At 44.4% G+C, this 25,023-nt stretch overlaps 1 protein-coding gene across 2 annotated transcripts in view; it reads left to right on the top strand.

Annotated features, from left to right (window-relative positions):
• The window catches only part of GATA6 (GATA binding protein 6), a 32,372-nt gene extending 11,878 nt beyond the window's left edge, over window positions 1-20,494 (top strand). For both annotated transcript variants that reach the window (XM_002697727.4, XM_024984607.2), the window contains exons 5-7: window positions 228-315; window positions 408-511; window positions 19,092-20,494. In XM_002697727.4, the coding sequence (XP_002697773.3) occupies window positions 228-315; window positions 408-511; window positions 19,092-19,259 (360 nt within the window). In that variant the 3' untranslated portion in view covers window positions 19,260-20,494. The remainder of the gene's footprint in view (window positions 1-227; window positions 316-407; window positions 512-19,091) is intronic.
• Window positions 20,495-25,023: the final 4,529 nt, after the last annotated feature.

Genomic DNA, 25,023 nt, shown 5'->3' with positions numbered 1-25,023 from the left:
AAATTACCCCATTTTTTCCCCCCTCTGGAGGAATCTTTGCATTTGATGGGGAAAGTGTAGTCTTTGTGTAGCTGGAATCTATGAAGTGTGTATAAAAATTGGATTGAAATTTATGCCAAGTTCTTTTAAATGAGGGCTTTCAGTACTGACATTCAGTCTTTAGTTAGTTTGGTTTTTCTGCAGTATAATATTTATTAAACTTATGTCTTACGTGAAAAATTTTTTAGGTGCCTCGACCGCTTGCTATGAAAAAAGAGGGAATTCAAACCAGGAAACGAAAACCTAAGAACATAAATAAGTCAAAAGCTTGCTCTGGTAAATATAAGAAAATGCTGTTTGACTGTAAAATATTTGCCAGCCTTAGTAGAGTATATGTATATTTATGAGGTTAATTTTGACCGTTACAGGTAATAGCAATAATTCTGTTCCCATGACTCCAACTTCCACCTCTTCTAACGCAGATGACTGCAGCAAAAATACTTCCCCCACCACACAACCGGCAGCCTCAGGGGTAAGTGTTAAAACAGCATAGACTCTTTCTCAGCTAGTGAGTTGCTCTCCTGTATATTATCTCCAATTTTATCTTATCTGGTAGTACAATAATCTAAACCAACAGTTCAGTTTAGTTAGCTGATACCTAAGAATAGTTTTTAGAGGAAATTACATTTAAATGTCAACAAAATGACAAACTTAAGTACTTTACAAACCTCTTAATTAAGATCTATATCATTTTTTTATGGTTGAATTAACCTAAGTAAAAGCAAGAAGTTTGGGTTTGAAGTGCTTTAAATTGTTTTATTTCCAGGTTTTTATCTGAGTTTATATATATGTGTGTGTGTATACGTACATATGTATGTATATCTATATATCTATATATTTCTAGTGTAGATCAGGCACAGCTCAATGGTTTTATATTTCCCAATGCCCATGACATTTAAATTGCTTTTGCTTATCTTATCAACGTCTTCCCTGGTGGCTCAGTGGTAAAGAATCTGCCTGCCAATAGACGCAGGAGCTGCAGGTTTGATCCCTGGGTTGGGAAGATCCCCTGGAGAAGGAAATGGCAACCAACTCCAATATTCCTGACTGGAAAATCCCAGGGACGGAGAAATCTGGTGGGCTATAATCCATGGGATTGCAAAAGAGTCAACTGAGCAACTAAACAACAACAAATCTTATTGACTCCAGCCTTTTCTGTTCTCCTCTTCTCTTCCTTCTTTCCCTTTTTCTCTCTCTTTTTTTTTTTTTGGAAATCATCTACCCAAAGCAAAACGTCATCACCATGAGCCACATGCTGCTGTATTCACTGATCTTCACCTAACTGCTGGTCCTCTGCTGGGCTGGGCAGCCTTGCCTTCTTATAATGTTCCTTGATTGTACCCAGGCTTATTTCAGCCTTGTGGTCAGCCTGTGAGCAACTGGGTTTGTGAGATTCACACCCCTACGAGGATGCCTGAGTTTTGGTGCAGATCTCAGACTTAGTTTCAGTAAAGCCATGATTGAAACTCAGTTTTTCTCAAGTGAAGAGCACTTTCCCACTCTAGGGTTTCCCAGATTTACCTGGAATGCCCTTTAAAAATGACCTGGCCGCACCCTGGCCCTCAGAGATGCAGGCGGGCCCGGGGCGGTAGGTTTTCCCAGAGTGCCCCGGGTGAGGATTACACTGAGACTAGTTTAGGATGAAACATTAGCATTAAAATCCCTACTTAGTAATTCTTTTTTCCGTTGATTTTTGCTTTATTTGGGGTACTTTGAAATACTACAGATTCCTGGGCTCCACCCTGGATTTTCTGAGTCAGCGTCTCTAGGGGTGGGGCTTGGAAATTTGTGTTTTTGAACAATCACTGCAGGTGAAATTGAAACCACTGCCCCCGAGGTGTCTTTGAACTGGGAACCTTGGAGCTGGCATTTTTGCTGCCTTAAACTAACAAAAATTAAACATTAAAGTAATCTGTTTTTAAACTGCTTTAAACTATATTTGATATTTTCTTTATCCTCCAATTCAAGCTCTTTTTATAGGGGAGGGAGGTTCTTTAATGAACAAGAAACATGTTCAGAGTTTCAAAATGGAAAAAGCTTTTGCTGTTATTTGTTGCAGACACATGTTCTTAAAGAACATCATTCTTGCCTTTATAACCTTCATAAAGGTGAATGCTGCTGAAGGACTTTTTTTTTTTTCTTACAAGAGGCTAACGTGTAACTTAAAGGGTCTTAAGTGGTAAATAGAAGTTACTTGTAAGGAAATGAAAAGATAAATATTATTTTAAAATTTCCTTTATTAAGCCCTAAATCCTCAGAAGCAATTATGTAGCTTGAAAGTGTGTTAGTCACTCAGTCGTGTCCTACTCTGTGACCCATAGACTGTAGTCCGCCAGGCTCCTCTGCCCATGATATTTCCCAGGCGAGAATCCTGGAGCGGGTATCTATTCCCTTCTCCAGAGGATCTTCCTGACCCAGGGGTCAAACCCAGGTCTCCTGCATTGCAGGCAGATTCTTTACCATCTGAACTGCCATGGAAGCCAATTATGGGGCTTGCTACTGCTGCTGCTGCTAAGTAGCTTCAGTCGTGTCCGACTCTGTGCGACCCCATAGACGGCAGCCCACCAGGTTCCCCCGTCCCTGGGATTCTCCAGGCAAGAACACTGGAGTGGGTTGCCATTTCCTTCTCCAAAGCATCAAAGTGGGAAGTGAAAGTGAAGTCGCTCAGTCATGTCCGACTCTTAGCGACCCCATGGACTGCAGCCCACCAGGCTCCTCCATCCATGGGATTTTCCAGGCAAGAGTACTGGAGTGGGGTGCCATTGCCTTCTCCACAATTATGGGGCTTACGTGAGGTAAAACAGTGTTCTGATTTTCCAAATCATTGAGGGACCACCTACGATTTCAACCTCAGTGGTCTGTCTCTACTGGCTGAAAAATGGGTTGCTGCCTGCTCCAGCTCACTTTTGTCAGTGCTACAGTCCAAGCTTAGTGAGGCAAAAGCTAAATTTGAATGATAAATGGCACAGAAATAGAGATATTTGCCCTACAATAGGCTTTAGAAACATGGTGAGTGGAATCTGTTTTGCTCACGTGCTGGTTCTGTGATGTAAAAATTCAAAATTGACTCTTTGCAAGTCCAATCAATTTTGCCCTCCAGGGGAGGAACTGTGCAAAGGCGGTGACAGGATTTAGCCTGGGCATGCCTGGAAGTGGGACCTTGGGAATCCGGAGGCTGGTCCCAAGGCAGCCTTGGTATCTCGGCATCTGTCTCACTCGGGAGCCTGCTTCCTGGGGGTGGCTGGCTGGCCAGTGCCGTCAGAGGAAGGCTCAGTTTCCCACTAGCAGTCAGGATGCAAAGGGATTTTAGTATTAAAAAAAAAAAAAAAGTACTTTAGAGATTGGGGGAGTTGGAGAGCAGTACCCTATAAAGTCCCCATCGCTCCTGGAGCCCGGGCAGCTTCCATGGGAGACAGCCGTGCGAGCCCCAGACAGAGCAGTTCTCCGAGCCCAGGTGGCCTCAGAAATGCGTCCTGACAGCTCTTCCCAGAGCCGGGGGCGGGGGGTCGGGGTGGGGTGGGAGTGTAGAGAGGATGGCCCATCATCCCCTCCTCCCTCCAAGGACCCATCCCTCCCTGGCCAGGGCTGGCACCTGGGCTCCTGGGTGTTCCCCGACGGCCAGCCCATCGGGGAACACTGGGCTGAGTCCTTGGTGCCCTCTTGACGGGGCCGTTATCGGACGCAGGCTTACTTGGCAGAAGCCAACCTGCTGGCCGCCTTATGGAAAGTGTCCCCTCCAAGGATAACTGAAGCCGACTCAGTGGTGCCCCATGAGCACCAGGGTGTGTCCTTGTTGGTGCCTTGACCCTCCTGGGCTGACCGGTTCTGCGTGCGCGTGGCCACTGTGGCAGCGGAGGTGCCATGAAGAGTCTGCTGGAGGTGTTATCTGTGAGCAGCTGGCAGAAGCATTTGTGAAAGGCGGTTGTGTTGACAAAGATGTGACATGTTCCCACTTAGGTCTCAGTTTATGATGTTGGAGGACAGCTGTTGTTGTGACCGACTGCTTATAGGATTTTGTGAGTGCTGTGGGTAAAGGGGATGTTGCTATATCCCCGTAGCAAAGGTATATCTGGTCTGTAGCACAGGGTTCCTTCTTTGGCTTGACCCTTAAACCTCCTGTGGTGATGAGTCCACACCGTGGATCTCCAGTGGCCCCTGTGACTGGTAGGGTGGAAATTAGTCCTGCAGGGAAGTCCTAGTTTAATAGGGACAGCCAAACTCCAGAACGAAGGGTGATCACAGGCACGTTCCTAATGGAACAAGGCAACGGGTCACGTGCTCTACTTAGAGACGTCAGTGGCTACATACCTGCTTCTCCTGCCTTCCTTAAGGATCGTGAGTTAAAGCAGAGAAGTCGGGTCTTTGAGAAGAGACCTATCAGACTGATTGTGTTAATTCCCGTTTGAGGAATCAGCTGCTGGAGATGACCAGCAGGCAGTCCTAGAGGACTTCTTTCTTTACGTTCCAAGGTCCCCGCCTGTGGGCACATCTCAGGACCTGGTACCTGAGCAGATCTGGCTGGACCGGAATATTCTAGGGGGAGAGACAGGAGAATCATTTTTGCGCTGCTCTGAAGCTTCGTGCTGTTGACTTTTTGGCATGTCTTAGCTTTCTGTTGCTCCTTTGTGTTTTACACTTGATCTTAGCCAAAAGGCTGAGAAGTGATGCTCCGTTGTGTTTTAACTGGACTTCTGTCTCATTCCTTCTCATGGTCATCGGCTCGCTGACCTGGCTCCCTTAGAACTCAGTTTCTCTGTTGCAGGCTGTGCCCATGTGGTGTGGTTTGGGAGGTGGAGGGAGGGCAGTTTGTCTCTTTTATGAAAACAGGAAAACCTGTTGCTGCCGCCGCGCAGCCTGGTAGTAAAATAACCCCTGTCTTGTTCCTTTTAGAACTTTTGAAAAGTGATTGCAATAAATGATTTATTTGCTTTCATTTATATAACACTTATTATTCACTAGACCATATTATCTTTCATTTTTCTTTTCCTTATTTTTTTCTGTGTTGATCATAGTTTTAGAATCAATTTCTTGTATGGAATTCTTTGGGTTGAGAAATGTGTTGAACTTAATTTTTGATAACGTTGATTAATTTTGTGACTTTGGAACTTAAATTTCCCCAGAGTAGTTTTTTTATTCAGTGTAAAATCTTATATCTGTAAATTTACTGAAAAATGAGTCTTTAGTGGACCTGAATAGACATCAGATTTTCTTTGCCATTTGTGTTCTCCGTAGATTATAGGAATATTTAAATCTTTCACTGAATTCCATTTCTTGAGTTGTATTTTTATGGTATTTGTTGTTATTGTTATTAGACAAATATGATAACATTTTGTTTCAGCAATTCCCAAATAAGATTTAACAAGTAGCCTCTGTAGATTCCTATCCCTCTTAGGACTTGTAACTAAAAATTTATAAAACTGGAAGATACTTTGGATATGTACTCACATACATAAAGTGTGTGTGTGTGTATATTATACATATGCTTGTGCCATATGTTTATAACTCATCCCCCAATTTCTAGATAAAGGGTATTTCTCAATTTTCTTTGGGACAGGGAGGATTAATTTGGTGCGAAGATGAACAATAAGACAATGAGAATAAGAAATCACTGAACATATTTTGCCCGCCTGAAAGTAGTTCTGTTGATGATTATTTTAAAAAGTTAAAGCCTACTTAAATTTATATTAATAGTGCAAATATAATGTTGAAGTCATCATTGAACACATAATGTTGAAATAAACACAAACTCTATCTGAGTAGCCCTTGCCTTGCAGTCCTTGTTTTATTGAAGGAACATTGTGCTGGGGTGACACTGTTTTTTCATGTAGTGAAACAAGGTTCCAGACATTGAATTGTTCATAATGTGGTGGTAGTGATGGGAGCACGTATGTACAGACAGATGAGATTTGAAAAAGCTATAAATGAACAACGAAGTAGAAGTCAAAAGTAGGGAGCCGTGAATTCTGACTACAGGGTTGGAAACAGCTTCACAGAGGAGAGGAAATCTGAATTAGTTGTGGAGGATTTTTGTAGGGGAAAAATTGGGATCGAGGCCTCCAGGAAGAAGAAGAGCATGGGTAGCTATGATTCTTCAACGGCACAGTTTTAGGAATTCAGTACGGCTGAGCTTAGGGTGTAAAAAGCCAACAGCAGGAGATGAGATGGATCAATTAGGTGGAAGGCAGATATTTCAAACTGCTTTCAAGTCCATATTAAGCCTTAGGTAGGGTCCATACTAAATTCATTTCTAAATGGTGGACTTTCTCTAATACTTACTGTGGTTTCTCATCAACCATGTAGTTACAGTCTGACAATTAAACCATCCTGAACTGGGCGTGTTTTGATAATTGATGTAAACAAATGCTTGCATGATCCTTTTTTGTACATTTTACAAGCAGGGTTTTCCTCTCGCAGTTACAAAGGAAAACTCCCTCCTCGAAATTTGTGATGTGTCCTGACCTTAGAACTTAGAATGTTTAGTTTCTTGGTCCCTAGGGGCTCCTTGGGGGCAAGATGGTTCCAGGTGACCCTTCAGAATGGAGACTATTAGGGAGGGCGTGTTGGTGATAGGGATTCATTTCCTCACTTTGTGGTTGGTGGTTGGTGATAGACGGCTTCCTGGGAGAGAGGCAGGCGTCCTTAGACTGAGACACGGGGATCGCACCTCAGATTCCTCTCTGCCTGGTTCTCTGCCTTTGGGTGGGCCTTGCTCATTGGTCAGTTTCTCTGTGCTGAATAGGTATCTCAGTTCCTGCCTCGTGTAACCTCAGGGAGGCGGTCTGCCTGGGGAGACTCTTCCCTGCAGCCTCTCCTTGGTAACAGCTTTATGCAATGACCTTGTCAGAAGCAATACCTCTGGGCTGCATGGTGCTAAATCTCATGCTAGAAGTGGTTTGAAAGAGTTAAGTGCTTAAGTGCTCGTAGATGAGGTGTAGTGATTTAGGGACTGACATTTCTTGGGCTGTCTGGATGTCTTTATAAGGCCTCTGAAGAAAGGTTAGGTACTTGGCAAGTTAATATTTTATATTCTTTTTATGGATTTTATTTTATATGTTAATATTTGCATTCTATGATGAAAACGGGAAAACATCCCTTGAGTCACGTAGCTTCTTTCTTTATTAGTAAGTTTTATATTCCACTGTCTTTTCCCCTGAGTAGTTGAATCACTTTGGATTTACCCGACATAATGATTGGTTACACAATTATAGCTTCTATTATTATTAATTATCTTTATAGTGGTTAGATAGCTGAAAGGAACATTCACGAAGGACCTACATACAGTTGGAGTTGCTTTCACTCAGAGGACTTCACGTGTCAGAAAGAGAAGATTTAAGAGGCTGCTGAAGTGGGGGCCAAAGTTCCTGCTTAACTCTTACATTGAATGTTCCACACACACCTTTAGGGCACTCAGGAATCGGGTGTTAGTGGATTAATCATCATGCTGGTTGCTTTGAGTTTTCTCTGTTTCTTGTACTTTCTCGTTTGTAAGATTGTGGGATGTAGGAAGGCAGGAGACTAACTTCTGCCAAGTACCTTTTATGTTCCAGTTGTTTATGTATCTTTTTTATTCCCAATTATCACTGTACAAATGAGGTATCTTTTTCTATTTTCTATTTTGGGGAGTGACACTCAGTAATAGGTGCAAGGTTATGTATCAGATTAAGAGACGGGCTTGGAATTGGATCCAGGCCTGGCAGATCCAGAGTCAGTGTTTTTACCACTACAGCACACTGAATTCATATGTGATAGTATACGCGCTGTTGAAATCTTTAGAGGGAAGAAATGGCATTTTCTTAAAGAAATATGATTAATTTTGGTTAGTTTTGGCTGATGGTACAGCTAGGAGAATAGCACCATAGAAGTGATTTGCTCATGACCAAATATATAAGCTATATTGTATACATTTTCTTGTAAATATACTTATCAATAAAGCCCATTGCATTTCTAGGGCTTTGTTAGCTGGGTAATAGGAAAAAAACAACAGGTAAGCATGTTTACTGTTGTTGACATGCTTAATATGATGGTAAAAAGTCTCCCTTAAAATATGAAATACAAGATCGAGGTACCAAAATCCTTTTGAAGTGGGATTTAAACCTGTGCTTAGCGAGTGCCAAGTGAGTTGGAACTTGCAGAATATGCAAATTGCCTTCAATTTAATTTTTATAAAATCATTAAAAAGCATTTCTTAAAGAGGCAAGCGTCCATTTCCCCCACCCAAGAGTTTATAGTCCAAGATATTTTTTTTTTCTCTAAATGAATAAAAAGAGTTAAAAAGGCATTAATCTCGCACAAGGGTCTGGGAGAGAGTTGCACTTAGGTGTTATGAGCGGCTCATTTGTAAACCAGGATCCGGAGTGACTCCATAAGGTCACAAGACAAGCCCGCCTTGCAGCCGGGGCTGGAGCCGACGTCTCCCACCGCTCCCAGGGAGTCGGCCCATCATCGCAGTTATTAATATACCACTCGCCACTTGCTGCAAGCCATGAACATAAATATTTTGTTGGCATTTTATCTTCACGCTCCTTACGTGCCAGGCTCCCTTTCTTTTCTTCTTTCACAGCCCCTTCTAATAACTCACTCACGTTCCTGTCTGACCACATTGGCCTTCACTGAGAAAGTCACACGTCACCCTGGCAAGGAACGTGGAAGCATGTGGAGTTTGCATAGTTTCATTTTGATTTGAGGGCCTTTTCTAGACTTCCCGTTTTTTCTTTTTCTTTTCTTGTGTGCTTGTGTCCTGAGGAGGATGGTGGTTAGAAATACACTTACTACACTGATATCCAATGAGTCTGTATGTCTGTTAGGAAACAGTAAAGCTGTTTCCTTCTTTAAATAGTTTGTAACCTATGTGTCCACCCAATTTATCACAGGACTGTGGTTTGTTTAATAAGTGACTCATTGTCACAATCTGAAAGCTAGAATGCTAGGTAAAGAATAGTGTGGGTTGGGTGTCTCCTTTTTGTTATGGCCTCAAGTTAGATGGATTCATCTCAGAACACAACTTTTCTTTGCAGATTACAGATACTCTGTGATTTTTTTTTCTTCTGCCTCTATAAGAATATACAAAATTGTCACAAAACATGAAATAATGTTACGGGAAAACACAGCCAAATTTAAGAAATCTGGCTTAGGGTGCCCTGAAATGTTATTGCTAAATGAATCTTCGAAGAAAATGAATTCCTTTACTGGAACAAAAAGTAATTTATTATGCATTTCATGGGTGTCTGCCAAAAGAGTTACTAGCAATATGAAGATCTAATGGATATGAATTAAATACAATCTGTTAGCTCTGTGTTTAGACCAATTTGTTAATTTTCTCTGAAATTTGAATAATTTTAAAAAGCATCTCCAAAGACAGGTCTTGACACAGGCGATCATTCATGATTCGGCTACCTACCACATCAGGGCAAGTACTCAAGCGTTTGTGAGCTGAAGCGAAAAGAGATGATTTTATTCACCCTAGATTTTAAGAAAGATTTGAACAAATAACAGATATTTGGAGGCTTTTGAGTAAACAATTCCAAGTCATTACTTGACGATGTTTAAATGATAATGTACTTGGTGTACGGCCCCTTTTGGTAGCTGTTAGCATGGCATGGTTTTAGCAGAGCTGGTGCACACGCTCCAGAATCATATTTTTATCCTGTTAAACACAGCATGTGAACAAGTGCTCAGTCGCTTCAGTTGTGTCCGACTCTGCGACCCCATGGTCTGTAGCCCGTCAGGCTCCTCTATCCATAACTGGAGTGCATTGCTATGCCCTCCTCCAGGGAATCTTCCCGACCCAGGGATTGAACTCTGGTCTCCTACGTCTTCTGCATCGCTTGCGGATCCCTTGCTACTGAACCACCAGGGAAACAATACTTGTAATTGAAAGCTCTCATTATGTTTAGTCATCTGATTCATGGTGGAGCCTGAGTATGGTCTGAAATTTATTCTCTGGGTTCACGGATTAACAGCTGGAAGGACACAGTCAGGCAGCCAGGCGCTAGCTCCAGCTCTGTGTGTGACTATAGTGAGCTGCCAAGGTTTTGTAAAGCCCCTGTTTTCCTCCCTCTACTAAAGGGGAAAAATAATTCCCACCATCTGGTCCTTAGGAATAGAGTGTAGCATAAGTGGGAGATGCCTACAGACAGCTTTGAAGCTCAAGAAGACTAGCACTGTTTAAATATGACCTTGGAAATTGATAGTGATGTGCTTTATTTGCATGGCATTTTTTTTTCCATCCCAAGACATTAGACATAAATCTTTACTTTCTTCATGGAGGGAATTTAGAGACATAAAGCTATTATGTTAACAAAGTAACTGTGTTTAAATACTTTTATTTCCCTGATAGCAACGATTTTTCATTTGTTGTGATTCTTAGCAGTTTCATAATGCTTGCTTACTTTTTTTTTTTTTTTCCATAATGCTTTCTTGTCAACATTGCTGGGTGCATGGACTGCTGTCCATTTTGTCTAGCGGAGATAGACCAGAGCAGGGGGCTCATCCAAGCTCCTATAGCTAATTTTTAAAAGTTAACATCCTGATCCACCAGGCTTTTTATCTTGCCACTGGATCTTTTACCATTGAATTTGACTAAAGTCATCCATTTTGGTTCATTTCAGAAGATAAACCTTTTCTTCAGGAGGCCAGTGACTTCAAGTTGTGGGACAAACCCTTTCTCCCCTGCAATTTAGATTTGTACAAGTTTGGCCAAAAAGATAGTTCGGATTTTTCCGTAACATATTCTGGAAGCTATGGGGGAAAAAAATGAAGGAACTTTTTCAGTATATCAGGCTCTTACTGATAAACCCAGGGTCCTTGTAAACTTGGGGCCACGCCTTCATCACAACATGCTTGCTGTTTCTGTGTACGGATGTGTAAAACAGTTTGCTTCTTCGCCCAGAGTAGAGTGTGTCTATAGAAGAATTCTTTTCCTCCTTAAAAATAGCAGCGTCTAGCCTATGGATGTAACCCGGCCAGTTCAGGCCCGGAAGGGGGAAGAGGGCTCAGGGGGGTGGCTGATGAACCCTTCTCATTAAGGAATTTGTTTGCTAAACGACAAAGAAATAAACTCTTCTGTGAAACACTGAGTTGGGTCATCGGCTGAGGTGACCGTGACCCTCTCTTCTTGAGCTTTGTTGAGCAGTTGTGGGAGAGTTCGCGGTTTTGTCGCCATGGATGGCTTTCACACATCCTGGTGGAGACAGAACCTGTGCGTGTTTGTGTAGCTTCCTCGTGTTACCTCCGCAACCGTCAGCTGGGTCACTTTTGTGTCTGGCCCCTCTTCCCTCCATCCAAACTGAAATGACCATGGAAGTTAAGGTTTATCTGAAGGTATTTCTACTTTTGCTGAAACATACACTTAGTTTTTCTTTCTTCTTCTTCTTTTGAGGAAGGCTGCTGTGAAGCACCACAGGGTCTAACCTAGAGGTTATGAAAGCAGTCTGGGCTAAGTGGCTCTATTTGTGTCTGACTCTTTGCAACTCTATGGGCTGTAGCCCACCAGGCTCCTCTGTCCATGAGATTCTTCAGGCAAGAATGCTGCGGTAGGTTGCTGTGCCCTCCTCCAGGGGATCTTCCCAACCCAGGGATCGAACCCACATCTCTTCCATCTACCTGCATTATTGTTTAGTCGCTGAGTCGTGCCCCACTCTGCGACCCCGTGGACTGTAGCTGCCAGGCTCCTCTGCCCATGGGGATTTTCTAGGCAAGAATACTGGAGTGGGTTGCCATTTCCTCCTCAAGGGGATCTTCCTGATCCAAGGATCCACAGTCTCCTGCTTGGCTCAGTGGCTCTTTACCACTGAGCCACGTGGGAAGCCCTAGAAGAGAAGACAGCTTTAGCAGTGAGGGGTGGCTGGCTTCCCCTCGCCCAGGAAATAGCTGTAACCATAGCTTACTTAGAGGTGTAGGAAGGAGAGACCAGACACTGGAAGCTGACAGCCTGAATCCACGCTGAGGAGGCAGTGTGGTCATCTTCAAAGTCCTGTGCTCTGTCCCACTTCCCCCAACCTGTCAGGGGTGCTGGGTTTGTTTCTCCAGATCAGCCCATTCCTTTTCGGTTTTCTTCCTCAAAAACAAAATTTATAATTCACAAGCCAGAGAACCTCTAATTCTCCTGGAAAGGCTGTGTCTTCTAAGGATTGCCTTTGCTCTGATGTGTCACCTTTCCAGGACTGCTCCTTTAGTACCGTAGGAGGCTTTCTCTGGGCCTGTCTATTGTGTGACGAGTAAAGGAAAAGAGAGAACTGACACAGTTGTTGTGTCTGACTCTTTCGACCCCTCGGACTTCAGGCAGGAGCCCGCCAGGCTCCTCTGCCCGTGGGGATTCTCCAGGCAAGAACACTGCAGTGAGTTGCCATTTCCTTCTCCAGGGGATCTTCCCAACCCAGGGGTTGAACCCTGGTCTCTTGCATTCCTGGTGGTCTCTTTATCGACTGAGCCACTAGGGAAGTCCTGGTGAGCCCCAGTGTGAGTCAGATGCCTCTGGGCATCCACTGGAGGAGCTCACCGAGTCAGAAATCCTCGACTTTGCAGATCTGTGTCTGAAAATGAGCAAAGGCTTATTCTCACGGGAAAACAGTCTGGGTAAGCCAGAAATCACTGTGTCGCCTCACAGGCCAGGGGAGATTTTCCGTGTTCGCGTCGGCAGCTGCTACTTGTCCCTAAATTAATTTATTCCTGTAGGAGGTGGGGTGTCCGGCTGGTTGCTCTGGATCCCCCATCTGACCTGGCCTGCTTTTCAGTGCTAAGCCCGGCCTGGGTCGGGGCTGATAACACATTCTTTCAACAGGAAGTGCCTCCATTTTCAGTCTGTGGGAGGGTGGAGGCCGATAAGCTGGGAGTGGAAACACAGAACAGATTTCTGCTCCACCCTCGGGTTGCACTTTGATCAGAGAAAGAGCCAGGACCTGGGCTGGCCAGGCTGCCTCCCAGAGGAAGAAGGATGGCTCGGCTGTGGGCGTCCAGAGTGCTCTCTCCTGCTTTTGTTCAGGAACTTTTGGGGGATTAGGCTGGTTTAGGTTAGTGACGTGCCTGCTTTGAGATGTCGAGATGTCTGCATACTGATCTTTTCAGGGATTTAAGTAGATGTGAGAAGACCTTAACTGGTTGACAGTTATACTTATGTGTGTGTGTGTGTGTGTGTGTGTGTGCGCGCGCGCGCGCGCGTGCGTGAACGCTGGGTCCAGGGTCATAATAAGTTATCTCTGATTTTCTCCCCAAATTGAACTGATTCCCTCTCTCTTTTTCCTTTTAACTTTTATTTTAAAACTTTTTATTTTGTTTTGGCATATAGCCGATTATACAGCCTTCCCTGGTAGCTCAGCTGGTAAAGAATCTGCCTGCAGTGCAGGAGACCTCAGTTCGATTCCTGAGTTGGGAGGATCCCCTGGAGAAGGGAAAGCCTACCCACTCCCGTATTCTGGCCTGGAGAATTCCGTGGACCGTATAGTCAATGGGGTCACAAAGAGTCAGACACAATTGAATGACTTTCCCTTTCATAGCTGATTAACAATGTTGTGATAGTCTCAGGTGAACAGTGAAGGGACTCGGCCATACATGTACCCATGCTCCTCCAAACTTCCCTTCCATCCAGGCTGCCACGTAACACTGAGCAGAGCTCCTGTGCTATAAAGGAGGTCCCTGTCGGTTATCCATTTTAAACATAGCAGTGTGTACATGTCCATCCCAAACTCCCTAACTATCCCTTCCCCCATCCCTCCGACCGGCAAACATAATAAACTGCTTTTTGAGAGGCAGCTTGCATATCTCCAGTGAGGGGAAGATACTTAACATGACGACGTGACAAGCCAGGTCTCTTAGGAAGGAGAGTTATGCCAGTTCTAGACTTCTTCTGCAGTTAGATGCCAGTTTCAAGAGCTCAGGTTGTACTGATGGGCCCAACTGTGTACTCTGTGTGATGTTTTCAGGTACCTGAAGCTGCGTTTCACACGTGCATGGCTGGCCAGGTTCCAGTCTGTGCCAGGTGTTGTGGAGGTGACTTCAGGGTGTGTGTGGGCCCCTCTGATCCTCCCTCCATTCCGATTCCTCCCTGTTTTTCATGCTACTTTATGACTCTGTCCAGCCTGGCTCATTTCTCAAGCTCTGGTGCCTTGTGTTTCCAGACCTGATACCTTCCACTCTTCCCCAGAGTTAGACTACGCTGTGCCACTCCATTAAAATGTTCAAAAGGAAGCTGTAGATGGCTAATAATAGGTTGGGCCCTCTCAGGTGGTCCCTCACCTCCTCACCTTGGTTCTCTTGAAATACCTATGTATGCCCATGGATAAGTTGTAATTATTTAGAATTTCTTTCCTGTGGTTTTTCAATTAACATTGCATTACAGGATTTTTCCCATTTTGCTGCATGATCTTATTAGGTTCAATAATTGCATAATTGTTCACTGAGTGGATATCCCTTGCTTTCCCAAACCGTCTCCATATTATGAGACATTAGATTATTTCTATTATTTCCATGGTTTCCACTATTATAATAACCCTGTAATGGATGTCTTCCTGTGGGGCGTCTTTCCCTCCCTTTGAATTCTTTCCTTATAATCCATTTCCAGAAGTGAAATTACAGCACTCAGAAAGGTATAAAGTTCTTGATGGGTTCTGCTAACTGCCTTCTAAGGCTAGTGCCAGAGTGTAGCCCCGCCAATCAGGGATGGAGGGGTCTGGCGTTATCTATCCTATCTGATCTCATCACAATCTCATTATGTGTCATAACATAAAATTTCAGTTTTTTTTAAATTGAGGTATGATTGACATGGAAAAAAATGCTGTGCATTGCCACATTCCTTGCTTAAATAGTATGTGATAAGTGAAAGTGATAGTCAGTCAGTCGTGTCTGACTCTTTGAGACTCCATGGACTGTAGCCATCCAGGCTCCTCTGTCCATGGGATTCTCCAGGCAAGAATACTGGAGTGGGTTGCCTTTCCCTTCTCAAGGGGACTCTTCCTGACCCAGGGATGAAACCCAGGTCTCCTGCATTGCAGGCAGATTATTTACCATCTGAGCTACCAGGGAAGCCCTTAAATAGTATATCCTCATTTAAAAATTAAGTTTCTCAAACCTTGGGCACAAGTACTTATTTTATTTTTTTTTCTCACAGGTAACAGATATTGCTTTTGATTTCAAACGAGTTGATATTTTTTTTCAGGAGCGCATCACCCCTGTAATTTGGGATTTGCTTGCCATATAACTTGCCATATAACATTTTTGTCTGAACAAAGAAGACAATAGCATTTCAATAGTAGCTTTTAGGACTGTTGTTCACGTGTAAGAATAATATTCAGGGTATTAATATTTCTTTAATGCAGCTTATTTGATAAAGGGCCAGTGAGCCTTTTGAAAGGGTGCAGGAGGGCCTGGCTTTCTTTCTGAGGAGAGCTGTCATCGATGGTTAGAATAATGTCCTGGTTGAAGTGAACTTAGCTCTAGCTGAGTTCTTAGGGTTGCTCCCACCCATCCGTGGCTGCAAATTGCCTGGTGAAGAATGACATTGGGGAGATTCCATTAGGTCCATGCTCCTTCACCACAATAACAAAATTCTCAGAGTAGCATACGGCTTCCCTGGTGGCTCAGATGGTAAAGAATCTGCCTGCAATGCAGGAGACAGAGGTTCGATCCCTGGGCTGGGAAGATTCCCCTGGAGGAAGGAATGGGCTGCCCACTCCAGTATTCTTGCCTGGAGAAGTCCATGGACTGTAGCCCACCAGGTTCCTCTACAGGGAGGCCACGGTCCATGGGGTCGAAAAGAGTCGGACACAGCTAAGCAACTAACACCTTTTCATAGTAGCATGCACGCACTCAGTCTTGACTATTGTCAGAGACAAGGGCTTTCTTTATATATTCTAATTTAACCCTTGCAACAATCTCCTGATGTAGCTGCCTGTTTATTTTTATTTTCCAGGTGAGGAAACTGAGAAAGTTCTAGGTCAGACTTTACAGTTTCCCTCTCCCATAACCTCTTCTGACTCGTTGCTTCATGTTCTTCCCTTTCAGCCGTCTTGTCTTGGAGCAGGCCTCCCCACATCCTGCATTCTTCCAATTTTGAACACCCTTTCCTCACCCACAACAATAGCTTCCCTTGAAGGAATGTTTAACATGGCAAGGGATTCTGCGTCTGCAAACATTAGCTCACTTAATTGTCGTGAACATACTTGAGGTAGGGCTGGTTTCCTGAGGAGGAGGCTCAGGAGGTGGGTGGCTGAAACCAGGGAAGAATTGGAAAGCCAAAGCTGGTCCCACCATGCAGGCTGTCTGCAGCTGTCCTCAAGGTATCCTTTCTTTGCAATTCGTTTTCCGACATCTCGTTCCACCTTCCTGTCTCAGACAGCTGTTGAGCGGTCTTACTTTTGAGTGTATCTGTCCTGGTTTCCCCACTCAACCTGGGAACAACTGTCTCTGGGGCTCATGGCCCACTGTCTGGCTCTGATGTGCCCTGCTAATGTTGCTGGTTGTGACTTGTGGTGACAGCACGGCACGTCTGGTCATTTGAGGTGAGCTGCTTCCTGGGCCAGTCTAGGCACCCCTCCATTCCAGAAAACAGCACTGAAGTCAGATTTGTCAGATATATGCGAAGAAAATGCTTTTTGGAGAGAAAAGGTAGGTAATATAAAGCTGGATATGACAATCATGTACAAGGGACCTCACTCTACTGGTTGTATGATAGCTCTTTTCTAAAATGAAGACTCCTTTTATAATTGAATAGCATCCTTTTATGTGTTTCTTTGGGGGTTAAGTCTGGATCCATGGTTAGCTTGCTTATAGCTGAAGTTTTCTAAAAGGAATCACCATATTTGTGCATGCTCAGTCGCTTCAGTCTGACTCTTTGCAACCTCATGGACTGTAGCCCACCCGGCTCCTCTGTCCATGGAATTCTCCAGGCCAGAATGCTGGAGTGGGTTGCCATGCCCTCCTCCCGGAGATCTTCCGGATCCAGGGATCAAACCAGCATCTCCTGCATTGTAGTTGGATTGCTTACCCCTGAGCCACCTGGGAAGGCCACCATATTTGTATGTGTATGTAAATCCATAGCTTTAGTTTGTTTAACAGGGTTATTTCATCTATTTCACAAGAACCTACTTTAAATATTAGACATCTCAATGAGTTTGTGAAACTTCCTTTTTTTAGGCACCCAGAGCCCTTTGTTTACATCTTTAAGCTCATGTTATTTAAAAAGAAGTTTTGGTGGGTTGTGCTGTTGCTGGATTTTCACAAACCTTCATTTTTTGAAGGTTTTTTGAAGGGGAAGGGTTGGTTAGCTGTGGAAGGGCCAGTTTTGGTCTGTCCAGCTGGGGGGAAGTTCCATGATCGGACTTCCTGCAGTCCTGCCTCTCGGTCCCATACAGTCATTCTGAGGATTCGAGACCAAACCAGATCTTCTCCAGAGAGGAGAGGGTAAGACTGCATCCACTTCCAGGCCCCTGAGTGGAGTCAGGGACCCTCTGGGAAACTTCCATTCATTTGTTCCGTGTCTGGTGCCCTGTGTTTCTCTGAAGTGGATGTAACACCAACTTGGCCAGACAGATGGATGTTTTAGGATTTAATGGGCTTGTGAATATAAAAAAGAAATGCTTTGAAAAGTGCAAGATGTTCTACCTGTGTTAAAAAAATATATATATACAGAAGTTTATGGAAACCCTGAAAGTTCAGAAGAAATACCAGGCTTCCCTGGTGGTTCAGTGGGAAAGAATTCACCTGATAATGAAGGAGACATGGGTTTGATCCCTGGGTTGGGAAGATCCCCTGGAGAAGGAAATGCAACCCACTCCAGTATTCTTGCCTTAAAAATTCCATGGACAGAGGAGCCTTGTGAGCTACAGTCCATGGGATCCCAAAAGAGCTGGACATGACTTAATGACTAAACAACTCCAGTGCTTTAGAAGGAAGACAAAGTGATTTAAAAGTATGTGAATTTGGTTAATTAAAAAAAAAAAAGCCAAATGCAACTGTTTTTTCAAACCATGGTCTAAACATGATTTTAGTTATTTTGATTTGATTTTACTAGATAATATCATGTTTGCTATTTGACTTTTTTAATTTGGATGGAAGGAATGAATTGAGAGAAATGACCTTTTGCTTCAAGAAATGATTGTCATGATAATGACACATATAAGATGCTAGCATTTTCTTTATCATGGGGCCTGCTTCAAACATGACCTGTTCTTCTTGAAGAATTAAAGCCTGTGTATGCATGGGTTAATTTTCCATGAAGTCAGTGCCCAACAATTTCATTTATCAGGCCTTGCTGAACTATGTATCTTTTCCTTCTTAGACTTCAATAGAACTGCTGAGCCTCATGGTTCTGCTGTGTGTGTGTGTGTGTGTGTGTGTGTGTGTGTGTGTGTGCACGTGCAGTACTCTGCACTTTCTCTTTTGCAGAGATTAGAGTGTGCGGGCATCCTTAGGGCCTGTGGACCTGTGTGGTGTGGTTTGTTTCACTGTCAGAGATATGAGCATTTGGCACTTTTTACAAATAGCCTCCCTCCAGTTCCCCTTTCTACCTGTGTCCACGCAAATCTTGCTGGGTGGTTCCTGCCATGAGTTAATAACATGAGCAGGAGGCTGATTCTAAGAGCTGAAATCACCAGGGTTGGGTCAAGGGCGTCTCACCACCCAGTCAGCAGCTCTGCTGGCTAGTCTACCATTTCAATTGTCTGTCCCTGACATATTTTTAAAAAATAATAATTTAATATATTTTTTATTATTTTTTTCATTGCTGCATGGCTTTTCTATAGTTGTGGCGAGCAATGGCTCCTCTCTACTCTCGGTGCTTGGGCGTCTCATTGCAGTGGCTTTTCTTGCTGTGGAACACAGGCTCTGGGGCACGTGGGCTTCAGTAGCTGTGGCTCCTGGGGTCTAGAGCACAGGCTCAGGAGTTGAGGCACACAGTCTTAGTTGCTCCGCTGCAAGTGGGATCTTCCTGGATCAGGAATTGAACCCGCGTCTCCTGCATTGGCAGTGGATTCTTTACCACTGAGCCCCCACCAGGGAAGCCCTGCCTGACACATTTATCGGTAACTGTCTCTCCCCTTCTCTCCGTCCCCCTCTTCCACCAGGCAGGCGGCTCAGTGATGTCCGGTGCCGGGGACAGTGCCAACCCCGAGAACAGCGAGCTCAAGTACTCAGGTCAAGACGGGCTGTACATCGGCGTCAGCCTGGCCTCGCCGGCCGAAGTCACATCGTCGGTGAGGCAGGATTCCTGGTGCGCCCTGGCCCTGGCCTGAGTGGCCGTGGGGACCAGAGGAGGACGCTGCCGGCCCGTGGGACCGCCTTCACAGATCCTCTTGGCAAGCAGTCCGGACTGGGCCGAAGATGCTGACCAGACATCTTCCTCTGATACATGATTTCTGTGCCTTTATTTGAAAGAGATGAATCTCCCAAGAGGCTTGCTCTGCCTTGCCCCTGGGGCTCTGCCTTGAAGACCCAGGGAGAAGAGGCTCCGTCTCTCCAGGGAAGGACTGGGGCAGCCCACAGCCTCCCTGGCCATGGTGGCCACTTCCAGGCAGCTGGTCTCTGGGTCGGCCAGGGGATTGGATGTCCATCGTGCCATGTGCTGAAACCAGAACTGCGACCGGGGCCTTGCCTGCCGTGGAATATCGAAAGAGATTTTTAAACCAAAGTTTTATGTGTATTGCCCCAAATCATGTGCTTCTTCTGATCAGTTTTGGTTATTCCAGAATTTCTCCGCCCCTTTCCCACAGCCCCCTTCCCTGATTTCCCGCGCGTTTATGGAGAAGATCCTTCGTTTGGTACACACCTCCGGAGGCTGAGTCGGTTCTTGAGGTCTCTTCAAAAATATCACTCGGTTTGCAGGACTGCATCATAACTGTAACATACACTGTGACTGACGTTTCTCAAAGTTCACATTGTGCGACTGACCCGAAGTCAGTCCGAATTTGTAAACAGGGTAGCAAACAAAAGATATTTTTCTTCCATGTAAACAATAATTTTTTTAAAAAGTGCAATTTGCGTTGCAGCAATCAGTGTTAAATCATTTGCATAAAAGATTTAACAACATTTTTTATAATGAATGTAAACATTTTAACTTAATGGTACTTAAATAATTTAAAAGAAGAAAATGTAAACTTAGACATTCTTATGCTTCTTTTACAACTACATCCCATTTCTATATTTCCAGTTGTGAAAAAAATATTTCAAGAACAAATCTTCTCTCAGGTAAATTGCCTTTATCCACTTGTTAAGAATTTTTGTATAAGAACACCAGTATCGCCCTTTATTTTACTGTGGAATATGTGCTGGAAAAATGGCAACAAAACTTTACTACCTAACAGATAACATTTGTAAATACTTTAGGCATCTGTACACACCATGATGGAGTCTCTATAGTGTGACTAACCCACAGGCAGGTTGGTTTACATTAATTTTTAAAAAATGGGATGTCATATGGAAACCTATTTCACCAGAGTTTTAAAAATAAAAAGGGTATTGTTTTGTCTTCTGTACAGTGAATTCCTTCCCTTATAGTTTCGTTTTGATACTGTGTATGGCTATAGACATTCATATAAAGCAAGCACATGTGATATTTGCAAACGGTCTTACAGACTTTCAATGAATTGTCCTCTTGGAGCTGTTTTATACCTTGATTTATACCTGAAGTTGCCACATGGTGTCAAGTTTCCACTTTCGTTGCATTGAGGACAATTTTATAAGTGAAAAAGACCCAGGAGTATATGACACTATCTGTGATAATAAGCATTCTGTTTAGGATCAAGCCTTAAAAACATTGAAAAAGTCCAGAGTTTCTTTTCCACTGAATGAAATATACTCTGTGGCCCAGAGACAGAAGGAATTCCTTCCTAGTTCCTCCCTTTTACAGAGTGTGGTGACATCTCCAAGCTCACGTGAAGTTAAAGTCTTTATACTCAGCAGAAGAAAGAAAATGATTTGAGCAGCCTCTCTTTTTTTACATTGCAGCATGGGTCGGCTGTTTCACAACACAAAATGATAGCCTTAAATTTTGGCTCCTCAAACATGACACCTTTGTAAATCATGTACTGATTACAGCCGGTCTGTGGGGTCCAGTCTGAACCAGGAGAAGGGAGTCTTCTTTTGTGGTGGGGTGTTGCTGGAAGCCAGATGCAGGCCTGGGATGTGTGTGTGCGTGGGGAGAAGTCAGTGAAGTCAATGAAGTGAAGCTTGTACCCTGATACCCTATGATGGGCTGGGACAGTGTTTAAGAGAGTGAGGTCTGGAGTGAGACCACGAGGTTTCAAGTCCCTGCTCTGCAAGGAGAGCTTGGCGACCTTGGACAAGCTACCCAGCTTTCATTTTTCTCATAACATAAGGCATGTGGTGGCACTAAAGAACCTGCCTGCCAACGCAGGAGACATAAGAGATGCGGGTTTGATCCCTGGGTGGGGAAGATCCCCTGGAGGAGGGAATGGCAACCCGCTCCAGTAATCTGGCCTGGAAAGTCCCACGGGCAGAGAAGCCTGGTGGGCTACAGTCCATAGGGTCACAGAGTCTGATGTGACTAAAGTGACTTAACCTACACACACAGGTAACTCAGGACTGAGATAACCCACGTGAAGTGCCTGGTGCTTAGCTGGCACTGTGTGAACTTGACATTGAAGGAAGGGCATGAGCTCCTAGCAGCACATGCGTGTTTTGGATGCCTCACTCCACATGGTCCTACTCCAAATGGAGTGCCCACTCCACTATTCTTGGGCTTCTCTTGTGGCTCAGCTGGTAAAGAATCCACCGGCAATGCACAAGACCTGGGTTCGATCCCCAGGTTGGGAAGATCCCCTGGAGAAGGGAAAGGCTACCCATTCCTGTATCCTGGCCTGGAGAATTCCATGGACTGTATAGTCCATGGGGTCACAAAGAGTCGGACATGACTGAGCGACTTTTCACTTTTCACTTTCACTCCATATGGGGTACCTGAAGTTTGTGGTCAGTGAGAGTCGTGTCCCTTGGCTTACCTGCACTTTTGAACAAAGTGGGGCAGAGTGGAATGAGGAATTCCCCCTGTCTCCCCTCCACCCAGGTGGCTTGTGGCAGAGATGTTCGCTTCAGAAATATTAGTCTGGGTTCGGCTGATTGTTTTGTAAAACTGGTATGATCTGACAGCAGAAGAAAATTACCCCCTCTGGCTCATTCTTTTTCCACTTCCTCCTCTTACGGTTCTCATTACCTTGAGTGCTTTCTGGTGGGTTGGGAGATGTTCAAGTTAATATGCTTTGATTGGAAAATGAATTTTTCTTAAAGAGTCTTCCAGAGCATCTTTTTTTTCCTGGGGATGGTCTCAAATATTGCTTCTTCTAATCCTAAGATACCAGTTAGGTTCTAAAGTGCCGCTTCTTAAAAAAACCAAAGGGGAAGGAATTCATGAAATATAAGGGGCAGAAAGAGGGGGAAAGGGCTTTTTGTAGCCTGTCCTAACACAATGGACTCCTCTAATCTTGCCTTTTCAGTGATAACTTGCTTACATGTAATTGTCTAAAGCAGACGTTTGGTAGTTTGTTCTGAGTACACAAATTCAGCACTCTCCCCTACAGTATAACCTACAAAACCCAAGTCATTTCTTACTAGGGAGTACATTTAAATACAAGGTGTACTTCAGTTTAAAGAATCCTCAGACCCCCTTACTGAGCGTCGCAAAATTTATGTCCTCTGTCACCCTTGGCCGAGTTCAGGCCATCTTACATAACTGAGGGCTCTGTCTGGGGTCTGTCTTCAGGGTCACTTCGTGTTGTTTCCTGGTGCCTATGGAGGGAGCCATTCATTTTCCCCTGCAAATAAATTAACTTCTTGCTCATGGGAAATGTTTTCTCCAGTCCTTGGAAATCTGATGTAGTTTCAGATCAGAAATAAATTTGACTGTTGGGAGGGCAATACAGTCAGCCTTTGGCTTAGCCGCATTCCAGGCTGCTCTCCATTTGTGGCAGCGTGGTGGCTCTAGTGTCTACCTGCATTGTCCACCGGGGTCTTTGGATCCCTGTGACTCTGAGAAGGTGTGTGGACAGAGGGTGGGAGGGCAAAGCAGAGATCAAACTTTTTTTCAGAACAAGGCAGCTCAGAATAATTAAAATGCATTGTTTCTGGGTTGAAATAGCAAGTCAGTTTGGTGACACTGGTTACCTTCTGTTGTTTGGATGCTCCGATGGACCATCAGATGTGACTTGGATTATTTAAAAGGAGAAACAAATATTAACCAACTTGCTAGGCCAGATCTTTCAAAACACAGTCCTTGGGTAGAAATTTGGTATCTGCAGCTTTGGCCAGTTGAAACTCCAGGATGGATTCTGCGTGGCTGAACCTTTAGCTGGAGCTGGGTTCTGAGAAGACCCCTCTGCTGTGGTCTCTGGGGAAGGGGGTGTGGGTCAGGGCCAAGGTGATAACTGTCTGGACCTGCAGAGGAAAGGAATCATGTGGTGTTTTCAATTGGTTCAACCATAGGATATTAGGCTGAGAGCCTAAGTAAGTTTGTAGGAACTTTGGATAAGTAAATTATACTTGGTAGTTCCAAATAGCTTCGGAAGGGAAGCTAGGATGATGGAGAAGTGGCTCGGAGATTCAGGTCAGACTGGTGACCCCTCTAGGCACTGTGCAGCATCTCTGCAGTCTGCCCTGGAGAACTAGCAAGACAGCTGATACATCACCATGCCCCTGCTCAGCAGTTGTTACAGGGAAGGGATAGTTTGATGGTTGGTGTCATTATTTTAATGAGATACTTACTATGCATAATAATAATACTTATTCTTTTTTTAAGAATGGCTAAAATATGGCAATTAAAGATGAAATAATGCTTAATTAGTAGAAGGGCTTCTATTTTCAGTTATCAGTGGTCCCTGTGGTGAGATAATCATCAAGGTATTGCTGAGCTTTGGGATGGGTCATTTCCTCTCTCTGAACCTCAATCTCCACAGCAACCATAAAATGGAGAAAGCAGGCTGTGTGGTCTTCTGGGGTCGCTTCCGTCTGCTTTTTCTGCTCACAATCCCATGTGCAGATTATTTGCAATGAGGCCATGGTGGGCCTGCGGTCCGGTCTGGGCTCCCAGAGTCCATGACCAGGGAAGCTGGTGGATTTGGGATTCCTTTTGAGCTCTTCCAGTCTCCTCGTCACCTCAGGTTTTTCTGTGGAGGTAAGTCCTCCTGTTGCCTTTGGGGACGCTGAGGGTGGCAATCCTGGCCATGTTCATGAGCACAGGGGCTTGGTAAGAGGTCCTGCCACCCCCTAATGCCAGACCTGCTGGGTTGGAGGCTCCTGATATAAAACTTATCCAGTGATACAGACCCAGACCGGAAAATGGAAAGGTCTGGCCGCCGAGCATCAGCCGAACAAGGAAAAAACAGCTTTGCTTTGCTTGGCCCGTTGCTTCAGTATCTTGTAGTTGGGTTTTTATTTCTTGGAAATAACCAGCTTTTCATTGTTGTTTGCTTTTTGTGTCTTTTTAGCTGTTACAAACTTCTCCTCCCTGTCTCTCCACCCCTTCCCTGGCTTTACCATTTGACAGTCTATGGCTTATCTGAAATAGTAATTACAGGTATTTATCCAGCACTTACCAGTTTCTATACAAAGTGCTGCACCTATATCAATGTAGCTAATTCCCATCCCAAGTGAATGAGGTGATGCTATCCCCATTTTACAGTTGTGTCTGCCGAGGCAGAGAAGTTAAGTAATTTGCCCCAAGTTACACAGTGGCAGAACTGGGATTTGAACCCAGGCCATCTGGCTCCAGAGCACATGCTCCAAATCATCCCCACCATACTGTTTTTTCATCTTGGTTTAAGGGGGAAGAAATTGAACACAGAGGAGGAGCCAAAGCAGTGTGAAACTTGAGGCTATGCCCTTACCCTCCCCACTAGCATCTCAGAAATACACAATTGTGATTTGCAGCATAGACATGCCCAGACTGAAGAAATCTATTCAACGTGTACGCTTCTTCCTTTCTCCCAGTCATCAGCTTCTTTAGAACACGGAAAATGCGTAGTTGTTAGCTGAAAAGTGGTAAATTTGGAG

Source organism: Bos taurus, chromosome 24 (genome assembly GCF_002263795.3).
Source record: "Bos taurus isolate L1 Dominette 01449 registration number 42190680 breed Hereford chromosome 24, ARS-UCD2.0, whole genome shotgun sequence".
Lineage (NCBI taxonomy): Eukaryota > Metazoa > Chordata > Mammalia > Artiodactyla > Bovidae > Bos > Bos taurus.
Note: the sequence above shows the minus strand (reverse complement) of the source record. Positions and strands in the feature narration are given on the sequence as shown.